At 31.5% G+C, this 25,086-nt stretch overlaps 1 protein-coding gene across 1 annotated transcript in view; it reads left to right on the top strand.

Moving 5' to 3' along the window:
- Nucleotides 1–25,086, top strand: part of LOC143043106 (uncharacterized) — a 69,274-nt gene continuing 44,188 nt past the window's right edge. Inside the window, exons 1-3 of the mRNA XM_076215567.1 lie at nt 1–92; nt 18,724–18,913; nt 21,009–21,311. Coding sequence (XP_076071682.1) covers nt 36–92; nt 18,724–18,913; nt 21,009–21,311 — 550 coding nt within the window. The 5' untranslated portion in view covers nt 1–35. The remainder of the gene's footprint in view (nt 93–18,723; nt 18,914–21,008; nt 21,312–25,086) is intronic.

Here is a 25,086-nt window from a genome sequence, read left to right as displayed (position 1 = left end):
TTTTGTGTGAAGTTTGGGTTAGAATTCGAAGAACAATGACAGTGAGTAAAATACTTCTACAAAATGTAATAGACAGGAGGGGGCATATATTGGTGAGTTGTCAGTAGGTTTATAATAATTTATTATCGACGAGGAAAACCGAATACAATCATTTAAGACAGAAGAGAAGTAAAAAAAGATTCATTGTGTATATTTTTTTATTGCAAAAAACTATCTTAAGCGGGAACTATTCATAATTTACATGTATGATGTTTTATTAAGGTGATGTAATTGAGAATTACTAATGTATTATTATTTCCTATCAAATATGAACTCGTATGTCAAATGTTTTATATGACTAAAGACAATATTAGCAGAATATGTCGTAACTACAATCCCCTTCCCTTTTCACGAATGTGACCTACCGAATTAGACTATTCACCGTCTTTGTAACAACATAAGGAACACGACGAGTGCGTCATGTGGAAGGGGATCTGCTTCCCATTCCCGAGCACCTGCAATTACCCCTAGTTTCTGGTGAGGTCTATGTAGTTTTTGTACCCCTATTTGTGACATTTTGTTATCACATCATTGTCAATATAATGAAAATTGATGCGACTGTCGTACCAGTGAGAGGTTTCACGCTATAAAACCAGCTTTAATCCACTACATTCTACATTTGAGAAAGCCTATATACCAAGTCAGGATTATGGCAGTTGTTGTCAATTCGTTTGACGTCTCTTATCATTATATTTTGACATTTGATTAGTAACTTTCCGTTTAACTTTTGAATTTTCCTTGGAGTTCAGTATATTTGTTCTTTTACTTTTTATTCATATCTTATCTCTTACAAAACTATTCACATAATGTAAAGCAAGAACAACTCTTAACAGAAATATAATTACTATAAAAATCATATATAAACTTACAAATATATATAGGTGTTGTGTACAAGTTGTAATGTTGTACACATTATAGTTTGTACAGAATTTTTGTACAAACAGTCAGACAGATATAATATTTCCTTAAAGTGTCACATACCAATTCAGAACAATACCATACATCATAATATAAGCATAAAAGTACGAATAGAAAATTAAATAGAATAAACTCATCATAGATACCAGGACAAAATTTAGTATATACGCCAGACGCGCGTTTCGTCTACAAAAGACTCATCAGTGACGCTCGAATCCAAAAAAGTTAAAAAGGCCAAATAAAGTACGAAGTTGAAGAGCATTGAGAACCAAAATTCCTAAAAGTTTTGTCAAATACAGCTAAGGTGATCTATGAAAATGTTGTTTACCAACTTTACAACGTGTGACTAATCGCAAAAACTTTAATTTTATCCGTAACTGTTCTTTCACCGATATGCAGTTCTCATTCGTAATGAGATTATCAGTTTAGTTAAAAAGGCAAAAGAGGATTATAAGCGAAAACTTATATTCCTCCTGGTAAATGGTGGCGCATTGCCAAGTCTGTATCAAACTTTACTTAAAATAGAGATTCCCCCTTTTTTGGAACATGATGGCAAAATTTTTATTCATCCATTGGACAATCATTTTGTTTATATAGCTAATATTGATACAGAACCAGAAATTCCTAATCATAATGAGCCTCCTCCATGTCTTTGTAATAAATTTGTCATCACTGAGAAAGAAATGTTAGATCAGTTAAAAATCTTGATTGTTTTTAAACCAGCTGGACCTTACGGTATCAGTCCTAGAATTTTAAAAAAGGTTGCTGGCTTTATTTCTAAACCATTAACTAAGTTATTTAATATGTCTCTACCAGTTAAACAGGTTCCACTGTTATGGAAAATTGCACATGTTAATCTTATTTTAAAAGGAAAAGGTTGTCCACATTCATTTCTGAACTATCGTCCAATATCTTTAACTAGTATTGTTTGTAAGATTATGGAAAAAGTTCTATTTAAACATTTGTATAATAATATGAGGAGTACTGACCTTTTGTCAAAGTTTCAATCCGGATTCTAGACAGGTGACTCTATTGTTAATCAGCTAATTGAAATATATCATAAAGTTATTAGTAATGTGGATATTGGGAGGGATGAAAGGTTTTTATTTTGTGATGTATCTAGAGCTTTCGATAAAGTTTGGCATAAAGGACTTTTGCTTAAACTTAAACAATCTGGCATAAATGATCAGCTCTTATCTTGGATAGAAAGTTATCTGTCAGATCGTCAACGAAAGGTGGTTTCAGAAGGCTTTTCGTCAACTCTAAGAAGTATACATGCAGGTGTCCCCCAGGGATCAGTTTAAGGACCCTTTCTGTTTCTTATTTATATAAATGATATAGTAAATGACATTGCTAATGATATTAGAGTTTTTGCAGATGACACCTTTTTATTTGTTATAGTAGATGATGATCCTACTGATGACTTGGATGTTATCTCAAATTGGGCAAAATCATGGGCTGTTCAAGTTAACTCTAACAAAAATAAAAATATTGTATTAACTAGAAGGGAAAGGTAGAGCCCACCTGTATTTTTGGGGATAAATGGGGAATAGGTTGAGAAAATAAATATTCACTGTCATCTTGGGATAGCATTTCAGTCATCAGCTTCATGGAACTCACATATTGATATTATTTATAAAAAGCATGCTCTCGTGTATCTGTGCTTCGTCAAGTTAAACATTTATTAGATAGGAGTTCACTTATACGTATTTATTATGTTTTTATAAGACCTATATCGGAGTATGGTAATGTTGTATGGGGCAATTGCCCCCATCACGAGTCTGAGCTTCTTGAAAATATTCAGATAGAAGCCGCTAGAATTACTACAGGTTTACGACGTAATTCCTCCAGAAAAAAAAACTTTATATTGAATAAGGTTTAGAAACTCTGGAGAATAGACGTAATAAACATAAGCTTGTACTATTCTATAACATATCAAATTGTGTGACACCTGCATACTTTTATGGGTTAGTCCAGCCATATCTTCCCAGACAAACCCCTTATACTTTGAGGAATGAAAATAACACTTTTCATCCGCCTCGAGCTAGAACTAGTTCTTATTTTAGTTTTCCTTTGAGTTTACAAAAATCCCCAAGTTTGAGTATTTGAAAAGTTTTACAGGACTGGTGATATATTTAAACTTTTCCACTATGGGATAAGGAAACTTAATATAAGTCATTGTCAACTCAGAAATAAATCTCATCTGTTTAATCAGTTCTTATCTGAGAACACTTTTTGTGCAAACGGTAATCTCCCTGAGGATAACAAACATTTCTTTTTCATTTGCCCTAAGTACAATGATGTAAGACAGATCCTTCTTGATTCCATTAACTCCATTGCTGATAATGTTGATAGAAATATTGAATTATTACTTTTTGGAAACAGATTTTTTTCATATGATATGTCTTAATTGAAAACAACGTTCAAACCTAAGATTGCGTTGGATAAAAACCGCAATTTTTATACGTGTGGATGTAAAACAAATTGCGTTGTAGAAGGGTCTAAATACTGCACAAACAACATTTTCCAAAAGACCAAAAAAGTGAAAAAGTAAATTTAAACAAAACGCATTTGACTAACAGGTCGAACAACTGATGTTCTTTAACCCTGCTGACTGCCATTGCCGATTGCCAAATAAAATTGATCACAAGATGTAACAAAATGGATCTTAATATAAATTTAATATATTCCGATGGATAAATCTGTTGTAGAGTTGTCACTGACGAGGAAAGGTAACACACGACCACCGAAAGCTTTATTATTGTGAAGCTCAGATGGTCGTGTGGTCTATAGCTAGCGGGACGGCTACAGTGCAGGCGATTTGGAGTCACGATATCTCAGTAGCATGGGTTCGAATCCCGGCGAGGGAAGAACAAAAAATTTACGAAAGCAAATTTTATCTAACATTGTTGGGTTAATGTTTAGACGAGTTGTATATATATAGAGTCTATAAGAATCTACCAACCAGTAAACTAAATAGGTATTGGATCATCAAAATTGACAATACTATACAAACAGGAAAAATTATATGAGCCTGAAAGATTGTTACACAATCTTTCAGACTCATATATATATATTTTATTTTAAATACAGTTGTTATAATTGAATTATACCTTGTACATGTAATATGGAGAGAGCTTTTTTAGGCTGTGTCTGTTGCTGAATACTTTTCATATCTTAATGAATAGAATATGTTTAAAATCAAATCGAAGTTAAAATATCGGTATCCAGCCATAACTGACTTATAAGACACTTTTGCTTAAAAACTTCTTATAACATTCATTTTTAAATAAATAAATAAAACTTTGCCATGAAAAGAATTATTCACAATATTTTCTGCGATTAAACATAAAATATAAAGATTTTGCTAAAAAGGGTTGTATACAGTCATTTTACATCAGAAAAATAAATTTGCCATCATGATTAGTGTTGTACAAATTTGAGTTAATTGCACTTACTTTCAAAAATAGACCATATCGCAGATCTGAAAAAAATTCGCCATGCATTAAAACATGTTTTACGTCTTTAAAACCAACTTCTAAATTTATAAATAAAATACGTCTATCTTGTCTATCATTTTTATTTTTTAAGATATGAACTTGTTTCTAATTCAGTTTGATAAAGTCTATAGGTATACCTGTCATTTGCCATCATTAATTAGTCCAGTCGAAAATACCTCCTTATTTCAAAGATCAGTCTGTACTTATCATTTCTTTTACCTATACCAAACCTATCAAACTAAAAATGTAAATTACAAACACGTTTTGCAGTTTCTCAATATTGAGGACTTCAAGTCTAAACCTCCTGAGTGCACTTGTTCCCAATTAACATATAATACGGTTTGTCACGTTATTACTGGTGACCTCAACATTGTCAATAACACTTCCCTGCGAATATACTTCCCTGTGTTATCAAAAGGTCCGAATTATCGTGAGCCTTAATCCATCAATTGGAAATACAACTTCAAAATTATGATGGATTCAGTTGAGGATTATGCCAGGCAATGGGCTAAACACGAAAAGGATGACGTAGACACTCTTTCCGAATGGATTAAGGCTGTGAGGTCGAAGATACAAACCAGAACGTGGAAGCTGAATGGGTATCTCAATGTCAATGCTACATCAATCTTTAAAGACCCAAATTTTGCAAAACACTTATCCTACCTCCATGACAAATATGTTGTTGTCCCCGCAGATAAAGCCCCAAACAACATCTTTTTTATGTGTAAAACTCATTACATAAACTGCTTGATAAACGAATTAGTTATTGACAATTCACTTGGAAACTCAACATGTAACCTCATGACACTCACCAAAGAGAAAATCCTGGATAACCATAGGTCTGTTTATGTTTCTTTGAAATTTCAACCAAAGTTGAAGAACTGGATCTTCCATCACTGTATTGGATACTTAAACAACATAAGTTTTCTTACAAACAACGGTATATTGCTGGGTCTTCCAAGTGCTCCAAGAAATCTCTTTCTACATTATAAACATCTATGTTATCAGCAATCAAAGCCGGGCTTCAAAGTTATTGTGAAACAGCCTATTCTAGAGGTGGCGTGAATCAGATGCTGGTACTAAAAAAGATATTTTACAGTACATTCAATCTAACTCTCTTTCATCATGGAATAGTTTTAAAACATTTGACTTTTTCTACAATTTACACAGATGCAAGTATTTCACATTCCAACATGAAAGACAAACTGAAAGAGTTGTTATTGCTTTGTTTCATAAAAAGGATTTCCAACGTAGATACAAGTATCTTGTCTTGTAAAGGATCACTCCTATTCAAACAAAACAATTCTCTGAAACTGACATTATCAAGATACTTGATTTCTTGATTGACAACATATTTGCTACGTTCGGAAGACGTGTTTTTCAACAGACAGTCGGCCTTCAAATGGTAACCAAGTGTGCCTCTCTTCTTGCCAAATTGTTTCTTTATTACTATGAGGCTGGCTTCATACAGGAACGTCTCAAAAAGAAAGATAAGAAGTTGGCAATATCCTTTAACTCTACTTTCCGCTATATAGAGAATGTTCTCTCACTAAATAATTCAAAATTTGGTGACTATGTTTCACTCATCTTTCCAATCGAACTAGAGATAAAGGATACAACAGATACAGATAAGTCGGCTTCATATCTTGACTTACATCTAGAAATTGACAATGAGAGTCGCTTGAAAACAAAACTTTACGACAAAAGAGATGAACCGTTTCACATATGATATCGGATATGTTTCTTTCGTCGTAACTACAACCCTTTTCCCTTTCATAAATTTGACCTACCGAATTATAGATTACCTTAGCCGTATTTGGCACAACTTTTTGGAATTTTGTATCGTCAATGCTCTTCAACTTTGTACTTGTTTGGCTTTATAAATATTTTGATATGAGCGTCACTGATGAGTCCTATGTAGACGAAACGCGCGTCTGGCTTACAAAATTATAATCCTGGTACCTTTGATAACTATTTACACCACTGTGTCGATGCCACTGCTGGTGGACGTTTCGTCCCCGAGGGTATCACCAGCCCAGTTGCAACACTTCGGTGTTGACATGAATATCAATAATGTAGTCATTTTTGTTTTATAAATGTCCTGTTTACAAAACTTTGAATTTTTCGAAAAACTAAGGATTTTCTTATTCCAGGTATAGATCAGCTTAGCCGTCTTTGGCACAACTTTTTGGAATTTTGGATCGTCAATGCTCTTCAACTTTGTACTTGCTTGGCTTTATAAATATTTTGATATGAGCGTCACTGGTGAGTCTTATGTAGACGAAACGCGCGTCCGGCGTACACAATTATAATCCTGGTACTTTTGATAACTATTTCTGTTGGAATATTGGCTATCAATAATTTCATGTATACCAAGTTTATGTGCTATTTCATAACATTTCTTGTCCCATGATCGAGAAATATTCATACCCTACATATGGACCTTGTGTGTAATTCTGTAGTCATACGTATACCCTTCTCTCAAAAATAGACGTTACGTTTCTAAATGTTCGGTTGATTAAAAACCCATATCACCTGAAACCGCTATATTCGGAGCATTTGATGAACTCCCCATAGAGAGTCTACATGCCTTGTCCTGAATTGTTTGAGTTCTCTCCAGTTGTTGTGTCTCCACAATCCGGCTCTATGTAATAACACGGGTTCAAAAAGTGTTTTATAAAGTTTTGTATAACATCAAATGACAACCCTTCACATGATAAAAGTTAAGTGTTAATTGCTGAAAGCGTCCGGCTGGTGGATCTTGTTATCTCTCGGGTCGTATATCTATATTCGTTTATATGTAATCCTAAATATCTGTATGCATTGTGAAAGCTAATAGGCATATCACCACATTTAAAATTGAAGAAGATCTATGAGCATTTTTGTTACGAAAATGAATAAATAGGTCTTGGTTTCATTTAAAGTCAATCTCAATTTCACACACCAAGAATGAATAAAGGTTAACATATTTTGAAGACTCTTTTCGTCTGGCGCGATAAGTGCAATATCATCAGCATAAAGCAAAATTGAAACTTTCAAATCAACAATGTCAACACCAATATAAAGAGCACGTATGTCTTCAGCTAGGTCATTCATATAAATAGAAAATAATGAAGGCGACATTGCACAGCCGATTTTCACACCAAAATTAACAGGAAAAATATCAGTCAAATTATTTTCTAGCTTAAATGCGTCTATATGAGGATTTAATAGCCTTTAGAAATAACCCATTAATGTCGATACTTATTAATGTTTTGTTTCTTTTTAAGTTTTCTGTTCTTTACAATAGGTTGTAATACATAAAGATGACCTAAACAACTTTTGTTTTTTCGGAAATTGTTTCGTTCTTCCGCTAAAATGTCAATTTGCTCGAACCAAAAAATAAGTCATTTATTTAATATATCTGCATCTATTTTGCATGGTATGGATATAATTGAAATGGGACGGTATTCTACATGTAACTGGTTTAACTGATTCATTTTGGGTTTCGGAATCGGAGTCATTATACTTGTGAGCCATTCGTTCGTCACTTATCCTTCGTTAAAACAGAATTTAACAAGTTTATGTAACAAGTCAAGGTTTTTTATCCTTACCAATGTCTTTACCCAGCTTCGCTTTATACACTGTATTTTTCACTTCTTCCCTACTTGTCACACAGTTTAGGTCACTATCATCGATATCGTTTCTGTATTTGTTTTCATTTGCACCATGTTTTTGATATCTGAGTAAATTATCATAGTTATTGCACGGGTCGATGCTATTGAACGCCGATTCATTCTCTGTTTTCAAATTTTAAAAGATAACTCTCAGTTTATCTTGTTGTTGTTGTTATTGGTTTTGGTAGGCGGCTTACTTATGTAGTAATTGCGCCTCAGTTTATCTACAATGCTGCCAATTCTTTTATTTACAGATTCACTTCTGTTTTAAATTCGTCCTCCACTTTGTTGATTTAGTTTTAATCATTTTTGTTATATTTTCAACAATATCATTTACAAAGTCTTTCTCTACATCGTCTATGTATTCAAAAACTCAATCATTAAAGATTTTAACTCGTTGGTTAGATCGTACATAAACGATTAAAGTTAATGAAATTCTGATTTTTTTCACTCGTTTGTTTCTTTCACCATTTTGTACATTTACAGATCTTGATCTTTTAAGTGTGTTTTTCACGTGTTTCACCTGCATGCTCTTGTTTGTTTTTGTGTTCAATACTGTCTATTTGTATGTTATTTGTTATATCTCTCTGTGTGGTTGATGACTGTCATGTCCAGTTTGATCCTACATATTTCCATTCTATTTCGAATTCACAGAAAGTTAATTACAAATGTTCAAATTTGGGGTAATTCCCTATCCTTCAGTGTGAATTCTCTCTCTCGAAATACTAAATTCATTATATAGTTCAGTAAAGTAATACACTTCACAACTATTTAACTGCTAAAACGGAAATTTTGGAGCTCAATCGTCGAACTGTCAACAACCAAAGGTTGTAAATGTTATCAGTGTTTGAAGGACCACTTAACACAAATGGGTAATGCATGTTCACAGTATTTTATTTGTTTCGTATATTTCTGTTATATTTCCCTGACTTCATGATACAGTTTAATACTGAACATTGAAATAAAAAAAAAACACGAAAAGCATTTTATGGATATGATTTTGGTATGAGGAGAAATTTAAAAATAGAATTTAAACCATTCATGTATCCTTATTTCTAGTTTGTGAACGAGAAAAACAGCACTAAATGTTAGGTTGAAGTACATAAATTTGAATTTCAGACATTAAGCAGATTAATTTTAGGGATGCATCTGGTGCAAACAGGTATTTTCAAAAATCTTATAACTTGTACAAAAACCCTATACAAATTATGATTTGTAAAAACTCACATCTTGTACGTACAGGACATACACATACATAAAATATGAGATATAAAACATAGAACATAATTCAAAAATATATTTTAAGAATATAATAAACATTTAGTTTTTAATAAAATATCATAGCCGATTTGGGCAGCATACAAGTAAAAATTGTCATCACTAAATAAAAATACAAATGTTTATCTAACACACTATGACAATCATGACAAAAGAAACTAGACAAAACATCTAAAAAAACTGCATATAGAGGACGAAATGCAAACTAATTAACAAATTATAATGACTTCTAGATTATGTACTTGACTAGTATAAGACATGTTCACCATTAACCCCCAGAATAATTCAGTCCCTCCCCGTAATCGATCTCTCCTACTTGTGAGTGCCTGAATTCCTTACACGATAAAAACTATTCACGAATCCTGGATTTTGATTGGTGCCCTGTAGAAAAGGTGACCAATCAGCAATTAGCTCAATTTTATCGAGATAGGTAAATCCCGAGCTAATTCCGAATGGTTGATTGAAGATTTTTCATTGTCCATGCATTCAGGCGTTAATGTAGTAAGCGGAATATAACGACTGAATTATTCTGGTTAGTTCACCATAAGCGGATACCGAAACCGATACCGATACCGAAACCGATACCTATACCGAAACCAAAAATAGTAGTCGGAAAAATGGTAAATGTTTATAATATTTAATTAACTTATCCTTTTTACTCTATTACATTGTTCGAAATTTGAAAACACTTGATGTAGTATTAATTAATTCAAAAAGTAACATTTACCTATACAACAATTAAAGTTAAATTCAACGAGTATCAAAGACACTAATGCAAGAAACATATAATTAAAGTTATATTAAACGAGTGAGTGATGAAAAATAATGTTTCAATTCTTGAACCGATGTATGTATTTATCATAAATAAACTCATCATAGATACCAGGACTAAATTTAGTATATACGCCAGACGCGCGTTTCGTCTTTAAAAGACTCATCAGTGCGTTCGAATCCAAAAAAGTTTAAAAGGCCAAATAAAGTACGAAGTTGACAAAAATTGAGGACCTTAGTCCTCCGTGCACGAATTTCTCATTTTTTACGCAAATATATAGTTTAATCGGCAATTTTTTTTTCTCTCTGTCTGTTATGATTTAACAAATATGGCTGCCCATTAAATGCCGTGTTTTAAAGCCAAAGTTTACCGAGTGTCTCCTTATAGTAAACAAATAACAAAAAAGCATGGGTATTGAGAACGTGTTTAACATGTGCAATCAGATAATTCTTTTTTTAATGACAGATCCATGCGTATTGCGATCACCGGATTTTTACGAGGAGGGTTACGCTAAGGTCACTATGCATACGGAACATATGTCGGCGAATCGCTTCCTCGAAGGAAGCAATTAAAAATAAGTAAACTTCTTCTAAATGTGGACAAATTAAAGAATTTTCCTCACAAAAAAGTATTTGTACATAAGTTGTATAATGAAAACTATCCATTTAGTTATTAAAAACATACGCGTATTTCTTTTTAATTTGAGGTTTCTTATGACTTTAAGACGTAGATACAAATTTACTGATGATAAACATTAATCATGAAGCAAGTGTCGTCGACGGAAAATAACTGCACAAAGTTCTACAAAATGTGCAATATCGTTCCGACTATATACATAGAGAGAAACTTTACACATTGACCACAACAAACATTTATAAAGGTAATTTGTTTTATTTCAATATAATTATGTGACTACTGTTAAGCTGTTTCAGAAGAGGAGGACCAAAAAAGCTAGTGTGCTTTCGGCAAAACTACTTTTAACAGTTTGTTATACATTTTTATGTTTTCTCTCTCCATTTCCTTTTTTTCTTTTCTTTTTCTGGAAGCACATTTGATTGTCCCTCTTGTGCGAGGTTGAAATTTTTGTTCATCTTCAGTATAAACATTAGATAGTTTTAATGAAGTATAATTGATCCTCAAGAAAGCTATAAGCAGAATAAGACAGATGAATACAGAGATGGTACATGTACTTAACTAACATTGGCCGTATTTGGCACAACTTTTTGAAATTTTGGATCATCAAATTCTTCAACTTTGTGCTTGTTTGGCTTTCTTACTATGATCTGGGGTTCACTGATGAGTCCTCTGTAGACGACACGCGGATCTTGTGTATTAAATTATAGGCCGTTTACCTTTGATAAGCATGTCGTAATGCACTATTGTATTGTTTATTTGTGTAGTTCTCTGTCTTAATGTTCTTGCATTTACTTGTAGTCCTGTCGTGTAATGTTGTCATTTTAGTGATATTAGTAAAATTGCCATAAAAGCTGGAGGTTTGGCTAGCTACAAAACCAGGTTCAACGCACCATTTATTTTAAATGTCCTGTACCAAGTAAGGAATAAAGCAGCTGTTATCGTATATCTCGTTTCCGTGTGTGTTGCATTGTCTTTTGTTTTTTTGTTGCACTTCAGTGCTTCTGTTGTTTCGTTGTATTCCTCTTATAGTTATATATGTTACCCTTGGTTTATGTTTGTACTCTGGATTTGTTTTCTCTCAATCGATTTATGACTTCCGAACAGCGCTATACTACTGTTGCCTTTATTTATAAGCTTGCAAAATTAACATTTAATTATTTTTGATTTAGTTAAGATGTTACCCTACATTTGAACAAATGGCTTTGATATTTGATGCTTGAAAAACTTTAGTTCATAAAGCTGTCCCTGAAACTTGGCAAATTGGTCATCAATCTTTCAAATCAATGATAACATGGCCTTCAGTTGAAGAACGAGAATCGATGAACGGTGATTGGCCAGAATTGGAAGTAGTTGGATCTATTGATGACACCTGCTATAGAATAATTCGCCCAACCGAAAACTAGGCATTGTGATATGTTGGACATCGTCAAATACACTGTATTCATACGCAAGTCATATTAGACACAGGAAAGAAAATAAGATACATATACTTTGGTTTCCTAAGTCATAACAATTACGCGATGACTCGAAGATTGATAGATACGATCAGCCCATACTAGATATTACCGTTTCCTCATGATTATTACCTTCTTGTCAATATCATATATCCATCAGAACATCCTATTAAAACACCATATACTGAAAGGCAGCTACGCAATCAAAATTGTAATTATCCGCTATCAAAGCAAATTTGTCCAGCAAAAGATTCGTGCAAGATGAGTTCATGTAGAAGATCATAAGACGAATGAAAATATATTGTATAAGAGGTTCTCTTTATAGACGAAGTCTGAATGATATTGCACCTATTGTAGAACTATGTGCAGTTTTTCCCTACGACGAACCATGCTTCATGAATAGTGTACATCATAAAGAAAAACGGTGTCAACATCTTAAACTGTATATATCTTGCATTAGTGTATTTAATTATGGTTAAATTTAACTTTGCTTTTTTGATAGAATCATGTGAATTGGTGAATTGAAGTAATACTCCGTTTTGTGTGTTCAGATTTCCAACAATATAATGGAGTAAAAGGCTTGATTTAATTAACATTATACACATTTACCATTTACCACACTTCTACTTTTGGTTTCGGTTTCGGTTTCGGTATCGGCTTATTGTGAACATGTCTATCGAAATAAACCATTTCAGAAAGATATAAAAGAAGTGATTCAGCAAGTTTGTTCAAACTTTTTAAAACTGCGTATTTATCCTTTATTTTTATTTTAGATAATAATGTTGGAACAAATAATTTAAACTGTGTTTGCTTATGATATCTTGATTTTGATAAAACTAATTTAATCAAATCCTACTTCGTAAATAATAAACTTCAAGGACGTCAAACCAATCAATTTTTGTGTTGTACAAATACACGAAGGAAATGGTAAGTAATATCACTACAATTAGATAGACGTTAGGGTCTTATCGACGTCCGTTTCACAAATCGACGTCAAATCTGACGTCACAATTAAATAACATTCCAAATCGACGGCTAATGTTTTATCCCATTTATCTACATTGTTCTCAAATTGACGTCCAATTTTTGGCTTTTCTAATCGATGTCGATTTTATGAAATCTAATCTTTATTAAAGGGTGAATTGAACAGTAACCTCAAAAGGTTGTTGAAAAAAACATGACATAATTTTCATTTTTTTCAACAAATGGTCGTACTTTTTATTCATTAGTCTGTATACATGTACTGCCCTGTATATGTTTTTTCTATATGAACAAGAAAGGAAAACGAAAACGTAGTTCGAGAATATGAACGTCTTGCGCCAAAATATGAATACAAATGGAGATGTAATACTAATATGATGTCGGCGATTGACTTATCGTCATTTCTGATGTTTGTCCTTTTATTTGGATAATAACATAAAAAAAAGTTATCGTTTCTTTTAGCTTCTTCACAAAAAAGACGAAACAATGCAGATAAAATAAACAACGATGAGTTTTGAAGTAAATGATTCAGTACAATTTATGGACATTGCAATGAGAGGAGACTCTCATCGATCAGACGTCTTTGTAATTCATAACGTCACATTGGACCTCAATAAGATAGTTCAATTAGTTGACCTTGATATGAGAATGTGAAGTCAGGTTTGGACCTCGAATTGAAGCACGGACGTCGATTAGAGACCGGACGTCAATCTGAGTGTAACATGTATAGCATTGAAAAAAAATATTAGTAATTTTGAAGACTTGATCACTTTTATAGACCACTAGTGTACATACCACTTTTAATAAAGATATTCGGTAAGATAAATTCGATACGTAGTGTGCTATTGACCTAATAGAGATTTCCAATAAAATGACTTTACTCGACATAACCGACCTAACTCAACGTATTTCGTCCTACTGCATTGAAGCATGACGGAGTGGAGCATACACTGCATGCATGTTTTGCTCTTTGAACACGCATTGTTTGCTGGAATATACCGTCCGTAAAAATCAACCCCAACTAATTTTTTTACTCTTTAAATATTTTGTCACTAAACTTTGAATGATTTTATTGACACAAATAATATAATGGAACAAGTAAATTAGCAACTTGTAATCAAACACACCCATCATTTCTTGTCATTTCACTTGACCCATATTTTAGTTCTTCTCAAATTATGAATTTTAAAAACTACAAAGACGAAAGTTAGCATGGAAATATTAAAATAACGAATTCCGAAGCGAGAAGGTTGCCTTTTTATTGTTTTAAAAAGATTTAACGTTTAAAGTAGATTCCAACACACCCGAATGTAAAAGGTGTACTCGACTTTTAAAACAAAATAATATTTTTCTATAATTTAATTGAAGATAATTTGATGTGGGCAGAAATTCATATTTTTCAAAAGTACTTTTTCGTCTTTACCTATACCAAATTATGAGGCGAGGTTTTTGTTTAAGTATACCTAAACTTGCATCCGAGGATACTGGGGTAGAGGGCGTACTCCCCCTTTTCGATCGCTAAATAAGTTTTAAAATCCATATCATTTTTAGCGTATAATTGTCCAAATTGTTTTTTGTATCACTCCGCTCGTCAATTTAAATTCAATTATAGAAAACTACACCCTTTTTCAAATATCTTGGATCCGGTCATGATCACAAATTGTATTGCACGAAGAAAAAAACTTAAATGATTGTCGTTTGACTTTGATAAATACTTTTTAAAAACAACAATGTTTGAACATTAGGCATCTCGCATGTGATTTAAAAGTTTAAGACTACATACTGAATTGGATTTTTTCCCGTGATTTAGTAGCTCACGGAACACAGACATGTGATACTGACGTGTAATCTAATGGACACATGGGCACTACATAATCTAATGTCAGTTGGTCTACCATAAGTATAATACTGTGATATTATATATATAATTAGTACTTGAAATGTTTCTTTATGTTGTATTTGCATAAATTGTCATGTTTAATGTGTTTGTATCTTGGAATACGCATTGTATCATATGTGCTTTGTCCAATAAAATATTTGAATTTGAATTTGAATTTGAATTTGAATTTGAAAAACATAAAATCTGCTAAACAGTTATGACCACTAATGGTCCTACAGATACTCTGTACTTTTGACATGACAAAAGGTCTCGCTTTTCTAGACTGTCTATGAATGTTTTATTATAATTTGTGATGTACAAAAAAAACAAGGTGTAGTATGATCGCCAATGAGACAACTCTTCACAAGAGACCAAATGACACAGAAATTTAAACAACTATAGTCCAACGAAGGGCTTTCAACAATGAATCAAGTCCATACAGCATAGTCAGCTATAAGAGGCCACAAAATGACAAATGTAAAACAACTAAAACTAACAGCCAAATTAATGTTAAAAAAAATCAACGAAAACACAACAACAAACGACTAGCACTGAATTAAAGGTTCCTGACTTGGGACAGTCACATCCGTACTAGGACAATGGTGTAACAGTACGACATAGTTGATCAATATTATAAACGGGATAATTATTCTTTATTTATTAGTTGTAGTTGTTTTTAAAATAGTGTTCAGCAGCTGTGGATACTATCATTTCGGTACATGGAGCTTATTTGGAAATACTAGAAATGGCTAGCTGTTGTTATGCTTCGTTTCAGTCTCACGAGTCAATCCCTTTCTATCTGTTTTAATTGTGACATGATCATTTGATAAATGATCTCCATTGGCTTTAACTTGGATATTTATAAAAACTATGTATCATAGAGATGCATGCGTAAAATAAGTTCTCGACATAATCTGGCTAAAATATCAGATACGAATTAAGCCTCACGTTATACTTACGACGAAGAAGCCTACAGCTATATATAATGCATGTACTTACGACGAAGATTAAGCCTCAAGCTATAGTACTTATGATGATGATGATACTGATGTATGTCTTATATCCAGCGACAAATATTACATATATATTGAGGATGATGAAAATTAATTATAATGATAAATACATATACCTTTTGAAACATGCCCGACAATTAAGAGTCGCATTTTCATATGCTAGGTAACAAGAGAGCGTCACCACTGTAAAGACACACTAGTCTTTACACGAGTAAACCAATACCTGCTCTTGCTCGTGAATGAATGAATCATGCTTGGTGGAGAAGCCGAAAAAATAGTCTTAAAGTCATTCGATCAGGGGGTCTAACAAAATAATTGAATTTGTTTTCGAGGCTAGCCTGCTACCAGTCAATCCCATATATACAAGTATATAAATATGAATATAAAATGGGTTTTTTTCAGTCGTGTAACACCTTCACTGGTGATCCTGTCATTGGATCTGGCACTTTTATATATATATAATATATACAACTCGTCTAAACATCAACCCAACAATGTTAGATCTGTAAATTTGCTTTCGCAAATTTTAGGTTCTTCCCTCGCCGGGATTCGAACCCATGCTACTGTGATATCGTGACACCAAATCGCCTGCACTGCAGCCGTCCCGCTAGACCACACGACCACCTGGGCTCTCAAAAAAAGAGCTTTCGGTGGGCATGTGTTACCTTTCCACGTCAGTTTTAATCTAGCGGCGTACTACAGTACATGATATATAAGGCATGAAGATGTTATTGTTACAGATCAGCTAAATTATCTATAGTAAAGGATCCTACAAATTAATGTAAGATACAGTCACAGAAAATAATTATATTCATAAGTACGTATGTTATATATATATATATACCTCCAAAGCGGGACAAAAATTGAAACTTAAAATTTTCGCTAACTCAATCAATATATGCGATAGCTTTAAAATCTACTTCTAATCGGATGAATACGAGTAAAAAGAAAATTCCCGTAAAGACTGAAGTGACATTATAGTTGTCTCAAAAATGTAACAACTATGTAAATAGACATTCTCATCGACTTTTAATCAGAAATACTTGGCCTGGGTACAGGATATTTTTTAGCTAATTACTATGTACTATGATAAGTTGATAGTTTACTATCCACAGTGATCAATGCAGATTATTAGTCATCACTTGCTAATCAAGTACAACTTCCAAATTACAATCTATATAACGAATTGGTGTACACATTTATTTACACACATTAGTATCAACTACAATTTTCTTTTTTTATTGTTCGTTGACTTTCATTTGAAAGAAAAGTATATGTCAACTATTAAAATTAAAAGAAGTACATGACCTGTATTAATGTGTTTTTTTTTTAAATATTCACTTCCCGTTGACGTACGTTTTCCCTGTTGATTTCTTTTCAGAAGATTGTAAATTGAGGAGATTATATATATATAAGTGCAGAAGAAGAGAACGTTTAAAATGATACTTAATAAAGTATGATGAAATCCAAGTTATCAAATTTAACAGAGACACGTTCTGATTAACATTTTGAGTTCATTTTTTTTTTCTGAAATTACGACAAAATCTATATAAATTGATACCCACGGAAATTAAATATTATAAAACATTAAACATGTTAAAAATCGAAAAGAAGAATCTATCTGATAACGACAAACAAAATCAATACAAATATCAAATAATAAAGGTTCATTAAATTTTGCAAAGATAAGTATATCTGAAAATCAAAGTCATTGTAAAAACCATGAAAGACAACTCAAATGAATCGTATGATAGGTAAAGATACGTATATATACGTGGTCTTATGACAGTGAAGTTTAGGCGGGAATCTCAATAATCACGTGATATATAAAAATCATGATTTCTTTCGTTTTTCATCATCTTAGAAATATTTAATATTGATAAAATTTATTATGAATAGATTTCATAGTTTAGGAATGCTTAGTTAAAACTTGAGTAACGCATTTAACAAAATTAATTGGTAAAGCAATAACCGGTCCCGTTACGTGCGTACGTCGAGTTAGGTACGTATGTCATTTTATTGGAAATCTCTAATACGACATAATGACGATACATATTGGGTCAGAAAACTCTATATACATGTAGGGATTCGAGCTTCTCTTTCACCCCATATAGAATTTGCTGACCTCATATATAATCATATCAGGTCACTAGTACACTATGTAACTAATAATATATAACAAATTAAAATATAAAAAAATTAATATACCCGTTATTATTTCGCTGAGGATGTAGGAAATTTTAAACGCATAACTTCAACGAGTACAGCCTAGCTAAATATGTTATCTTCTGTATATTACACGCGTAAGAATATACCAAGATCTGTATTATTTCTGTTGTTGTTGTTTATAGCTATATACAAATCGACAGAACAAATACAATAATACTTTCAATGCGATTCTAAATGCAGCATCCATTTATTCATGCGTAGTCTAAAATTATTGTTCCACATTGAAAATATCTTTTATGATATTGCACACAATTTTAATATTAGTATTGATTCTGGTATTTATTTAAAACTGCACTATATGGTTCTAACATATTGCAATATATTTTGCTCTACGAAAATGTTAGCAGTTACATGTTTGTTTATTCCAGTTTATTTGGATAGGTGTATTTTTACCAGTTACCTTAGCTTTTAATATGTCTTGTCCTGACCTATCACAGAGAGCAATACGATCTAAATATGTTTGCATAGAAACTTCAAAACAACAGTATTCCTGTTTATTTGATGAACATAACCAGACATATAATGAATCCTGTGAAGACCCAGACTATGTTAGTTTTGGTTAGTATTTTTAACTATTTTCAAACGTATCAGTACTCCAAGTTACTTTCATCATTCCTTGATTGTGCAATTTCTTTTGTATTTTGTAAGTCTTATAATTTTTAAATTGTTTTAATCTTATATGGGTTTAATCCACATAAGAAAATGCCTGTACCAATTCAAGTTCTATTGAAAATCTCTTAAAACTCGAAGACGTTTGTATTAACAAAAGAAAACAAAAACATAAGCATTCAAGTTATTCTTGATAATAATATGCGAAATACATGCTTAGTTCAAAATAAAACTTCTTTAACCTACATTGAAATTTCACATTAAAATCTATCTAGAAATTTTTGCATTTATGCAGATAGACAAAAATCCTGATATCCTGAAGAATAATTACAACACTACTTAATCATTCGAAATTAAAGTCATATCAAACGAGTGACAAGTGAAAAATAATGTTTATCAAATTCTTGAACCAATTTATGTATATATCATGAACTTAGGCTTCTGTGCACGATTTTATAATTTTTACGCATTCATATCGTATAATTGTTTCTTTCGGTCTATTTTGGTGTGAAAATATGGCAGCTTATTATTGTCGTGTTTTGAAGCCGTAGTTTAGCGATTGTCACCTTAGAGTAAACAATCAACATAACAGAAGCCTGGATATTGAGTACATATATAACATGTACAAAATTGTCACAGGGTTCACTAAATACTGAAAACATATCGACGAATTGTTTACTGGAAACAAACAAATAAAAAAAGTTTCTTCTAAATTTGGACAAACTATAAAATGATCTTGAGAAAAAGGTATATGCAAATAAGTTTTATAATACAAACTATCCATTCAGTTATAAAAAAAAACATATGTATCATTCTTATTAATTTGAAGTTTCATATGACTTTAAGAACACAACACATATTACGTGAAAACAATAAATGTTTTGTCAATTGAGTTTGAATAATATGATGGCGTGCCATTATTTGTGTATTTTAATGCATTAGCATAATGTACATACTTTTTTTTATTGCGGCTTCTACATGTGAAAATAAAGATAAATTCAAGTTAATATGAAATATAAGTAACATTACTCATATTTAACCCAATAGTCACGGTTTTTATAATAATGCAATAGTTAATGACACAGCCTTCTAACCATTCGTTTACTTATTGTTTTATTTTTTTTATTTTATCTTTATTGTATGCGATTGTTACACAAATGCAAGGCTTAGCTAGCTATACAATCTGGTATAATTGACAATTTATCAATAAGGAAATACCTGTACTAATTCAGGAATATGACAGTTGTGTAGTACTTGTTTGATGTTTTTTCCTCGCAATACGATATTTTGTAATTTTACTTTTCATAAAAGCAATTAAAAACTTCTATACGTGTTTTCTTCTGTTTGTGACCAATATAATGTTGAATGATTGTTCATATAATTTCGGATGGTACCTCTTCTACATTTCAATTTCGATACAATATAACACCAATATGTTAAAAAACTTTCATTTGCATTCAGGTTTCGCAGATCTAATTTATTCGTTCATAGTGTGTTAATGTACGTTTTTTGATTGAGTTAGGCCTTCCAATTGATATTTTATCGTGTGGTTTTCTATGTTGTGATGTTATGCTTTTATTTCAGAAAAGGGGAGAAAGTTTGGTACTATTAAAACGTTTAATCCCGCTGCAAATGTTTGCACCTGTCCTAAGTCAGGAATCTGATGTACAGTAGTTGTCGTTTGTTTATGTAATTTATACGTGTTTCTCGTTTTTTATAAAGATTAGACCGTTGGTTTTCCCGTTTGAATGGTTTTACACTAGTAATGTTGGTGTGAGACAAGGCTCCGTGTTGAAGGCCGTACATTGACCTATAATGGTTAACTTTTATAAATTGTTATTTGGATGGAGAGTTGTCTCATTGTCACTCACACCACATCTTCCTATATCTATATGTGTATTTAAGTGTTACTAACTAGTACTTCAGTTTACAGGAAACATCTAAGCGTAATGTAGTTTGTAAAATATTATAAACATTTTTAAAAGTTACTGTTTGCTATTTCAATATTCTTTCTGTAATGAATGTTATTTATAATTGATTGCAGGACAAAAATACATTATCAGCGGACTACGACGTAATACTGATTGCTCATCTAAACGATATCAGCCTTTTAAGTTTTGGTCGAATACGTCCAGCCAGTGTATCTTTCAAAAATCAAAATGCCTTGAAATCGGACAGAACCTTGTTGATGATAAATTTACAAATAAAGACACAACATGCCGTTGTGACTTTACGAAGGGTTTTGGTTTTATAAAAACCCCAAGAAATTCCTGTTCTTGCATACCATCGGAAGAAGACTGTACATGTTTTGCTGTGTCGTGTCCTTTAAACTATACTCTTACAGCAGGTAACTCTTGTTTAAGTCTCAATATGAAAGGTAGCACAGGAAAGGAATGAAATATTGAAATATTTCTTTATATTAAGATAATGACAAACATATCCATATGTTCTCAAACTACTAGCCGCATTGAGTAAGTCCAATATAAAAACAAATGAAATTTTTGTTTATGTTTTTCCTTTATAGATAATTAAAGTATTTGATAATATTTCATACGACACCTTATAACAATGATTAACAGTTGTAAATCTTGTGGTATGTCATATTTCCGTTGAGTTCTTTGATTTTTTTCTATAAATGCAATGGCAATACTTATCTTTGTTATATTTATCAATATACATTAATTATTTGTTTTAATTTTGTCAACTAGATCACCATGCTCTAATTACATTGTATAATATACGTTAAACCATATTTTTAGAACAACATTGAAGGTAACTGATCTATTGTTTTGATAGATTAAAAAAAATGTATTTGTTTTTCTCATCATGATCCATCGTAGCCATTATTTAAAGAGTATGAAGGGTTTTATAAAAGAGCATGACGAGTTTCATAAATGTAGAAAGAACTTATTACCCTCCTACGAGCTATATAAAATATAATGAAGAAGTAATAGAAAAAATTGTTCATTCCAAAAAAAGACGAAGATTTCAGTTCATATCACATCAGTACACAACTAGAACCATATTAATAACCGAGCTAGAGGAATGTGAAATTAGGTGCTTGGGATTGGTAAGCTTTTTTTTCGCAAGTTTTGATCTTTCCTTTTTTATTGTCGTTTTGCCCAACAATAATATCCAGTGATTTCGAATTTCTTTAAACTGAAAACAAGAGTGTACGCCGACAAATGAAACATGCACAGCTACTTCAGGACACGCAATGCTGTTAACATTTTTAAGAGGCATATGAATTGTACATTTGTTATTGTTCATGCTGACTGTATATCAGTATAACTGTATATGAAATGTACACTCATTGAAGATTAACGGTCAATCTTTGAAAATACATAAAACGGTATATATGATGATGTATACATATACTTTTAAAATACACATTTTTTATTAACTTTTAACTATAGGCTTAACATTTTATATACATCTTAACAGGTGCTTAGTGAAAAGACAAATTATTTTTATTCAGAAAAAGGATTAGTTTGCTTGAAAATTTTCATTACCCCAACCCTTTAGGTAACCCTGTATTCCGATCTTTTGGGTGAATGACCCTTAGTCAGTTTCTACACAATATGTCTTATTACCCATTCTTTCTGATCTATGGATCCATATTTTGTAAACAAGGTATTTATTTCGGATTTTATAAATATTTTTTTAACTATACACGGTTAAGATGGTTGACTATATTTGAAGAAGGCTCTTCGCTCGTTCGTGCATATTTCGTTGGAACTGATAACATATTAATCATCTGTTGATTTCGTTTTAATATTTTTTTCAACCTGTTTATAGTTTTAAATTATTTTTGATGAATGATTTTTAATTTTCATATATTGAGTTGTAATTTTTACGGTTTCTATTTTGATTCTATTTTTAAGTTTGTTTATATGTACTTGTATTATTGGTTTTTTTTATGCATTGTAAAGCGCTTAAAGTAAATGTTTATTTATATAAGTGCTATATAAGCACTCTAACTAATAATAATAATAATAATGATTAGTAGGAGCTCTCTCAAAATCTTGTCATCTCGGATATATATGTATATTGGCTTCAGATATGTAAAACATATCGCAAAGTAATAGGAAAAGTGCTGTGTTTACGATTATTACTATTTAAACTTTCTTTAGTTTAAAGTTTAAACATCGATTGTATTCTAACTATGATTCATTAAGTCGCAGAAACTGTCGAATGTCGTAATTTATTACTTACAGGAATATCATAAATTTAGACGTTTTGTAAATGACTGAATTTTCTGACATGTTCTAAAATAAAAGTTGACAGGCGTTTTATAACTGCCTAAAGTTTTTCTAAAATGCCTAAAAATTTCCAATTAAAATGAAACAAAATGTTCAGTTTCAGGGAAATTGTTCAAATATGAAATATATGAAGTAGATGATAAAAAAGTTTGTAAAGCAAAGAAAAATATTGATTGAAATAAAGGCTTTGATATACATGTATTTAAAATATAACTAACACCATACAGAAAACAAAACTTTGCTCTCTATGTCAGAGGGTCACTTAATGATATTCTCTTTACAGAATGGCACATTTGTTTTTATAAAAACAGATGAAAGTTTTATATACCAATTCATTGAAAGTTTTGATTCCAATCAGAAATGTTTTATATGGAAAGAAGGAAAATATGAAACTAATTTGAACAAATTTAAGATTGGAGTAAAAGAAAATCCTTTGGATTTAGGATAAATGCATTTATGATGTCAAGATATAATGTTATTTATCAGTTTTTATCATAAGCATAATTAAATAAAAAATTAGAGGCTCTTAGAAGAAAAGCAAAATATGAAATAGCAATGTAATGAGCTCAAGAAATATCCTTGAGAAATGCCAAATAAGGACAGTTTCACATAAATTAAATAGTTGACGACTTCTGTGAGATCTTGTATAGCAAATCTCTTATTATAAGCCCGATAAAAACCAGTTCTAAAATATTTATGCAATATTTGCCACTAGACGTTTATCATGCAACAATAAATTAACAATGTATTAAAACTTGTTTTTGCCTCTTTTTTCTCTCTCTTGAATATCATTATTTCCCTCTTGAATATAAATTGTAATTGACAATTGTTTAAGTCGTTGTCATCCAAACATTACAGGTAGTAACACATATGTGTCAAATTCAGTGATTGTGTAAACTATAACTTATTCAACTGTTAAAAATGTAGAGCTATTTAAAAATAAAATAAGATCATAATGTGTTTCATATTACCGTTCAATCTTTTTTGTGTATATTTCATTCTGTTTTAGTTTGTAACCCAGATTTATTTTCTCTCAATCGAGTTATGATTTTCAAAGAGTGGTATACTACTGCTGCCTTTATGTATACTTTCAAGAATTTTGTAAAATACCTTATAGTTTACATTCTTTAGTTTTTTATCTTGTGTCATGTGTACATGTACTATTGTTAGTCTATTTGTCTTCTTCATTTTTAGCCATGGCGTTGTCAGTTTTTTTTCGATTTATTAGTTTGACTGTCCCTTTGGTATCTTTCGTCACTCTTTTACAAAATGCCTCAATTTAGGAATGCTTGTAACATAAACCAGCTTCATCAGAAGTTGTTTGAATTGTTCGTTCTCGTCGTAATACATATTGACATTAACATGTTTACATGTATCAAGGTTTCGAAACTAATACACGGCTTCATTTCACATTTCAGTCGAGCTGCAGCAATTGAAAAATGTTAAAAACATATAATATGAAGACCATGTTGTTAGCCTGTGACAAGTTCAATTCATATACCTAATTACATATTTATATAGCTTATGTATTTGTCAAAGATCATATTTGTAAATACATAAAATTGAGAAAGGAAATGGGGAATGTATCAAAGCGACAACAATATACATGTACACTAAAAGAGCAAATTTGAGTCAATATCTATTTAACCAGATACTTTTTGATAGATTTTATTAATTCGACAGGTATTTGGTCAGGAGACGTTACTTATAAACAATGTACGTGTTCTATAAATATAAGAAGATGTGGCATGAGTGCCAACGAGACAACTATTCATCAAAGTCTTAATTTTTAAAAGTAAACAGGAAAAAACGGTATGTAAAACAAGAAACACTTTACAAATTAACATCGACAACTACTGA

This window comes from Mytilus galloprovincialis, chromosome 8, assembly GCF_965363235.1.
Source record: "Mytilus galloprovincialis chromosome 8, xbMytGall1.hap1.1, whole genome shotgun sequence".
In the NCBI taxonomy this organism is placed as follows: Eukaryota; Metazoa; Mollusca; class Bivalvia; order Mytilida; family Mytilidae; genus Mytilus; species Mytilus galloprovincialis.
Note: the sequence above shows the minus strand (reverse complement) of the source record. Positions and strands in the feature narration are given on the sequence as shown.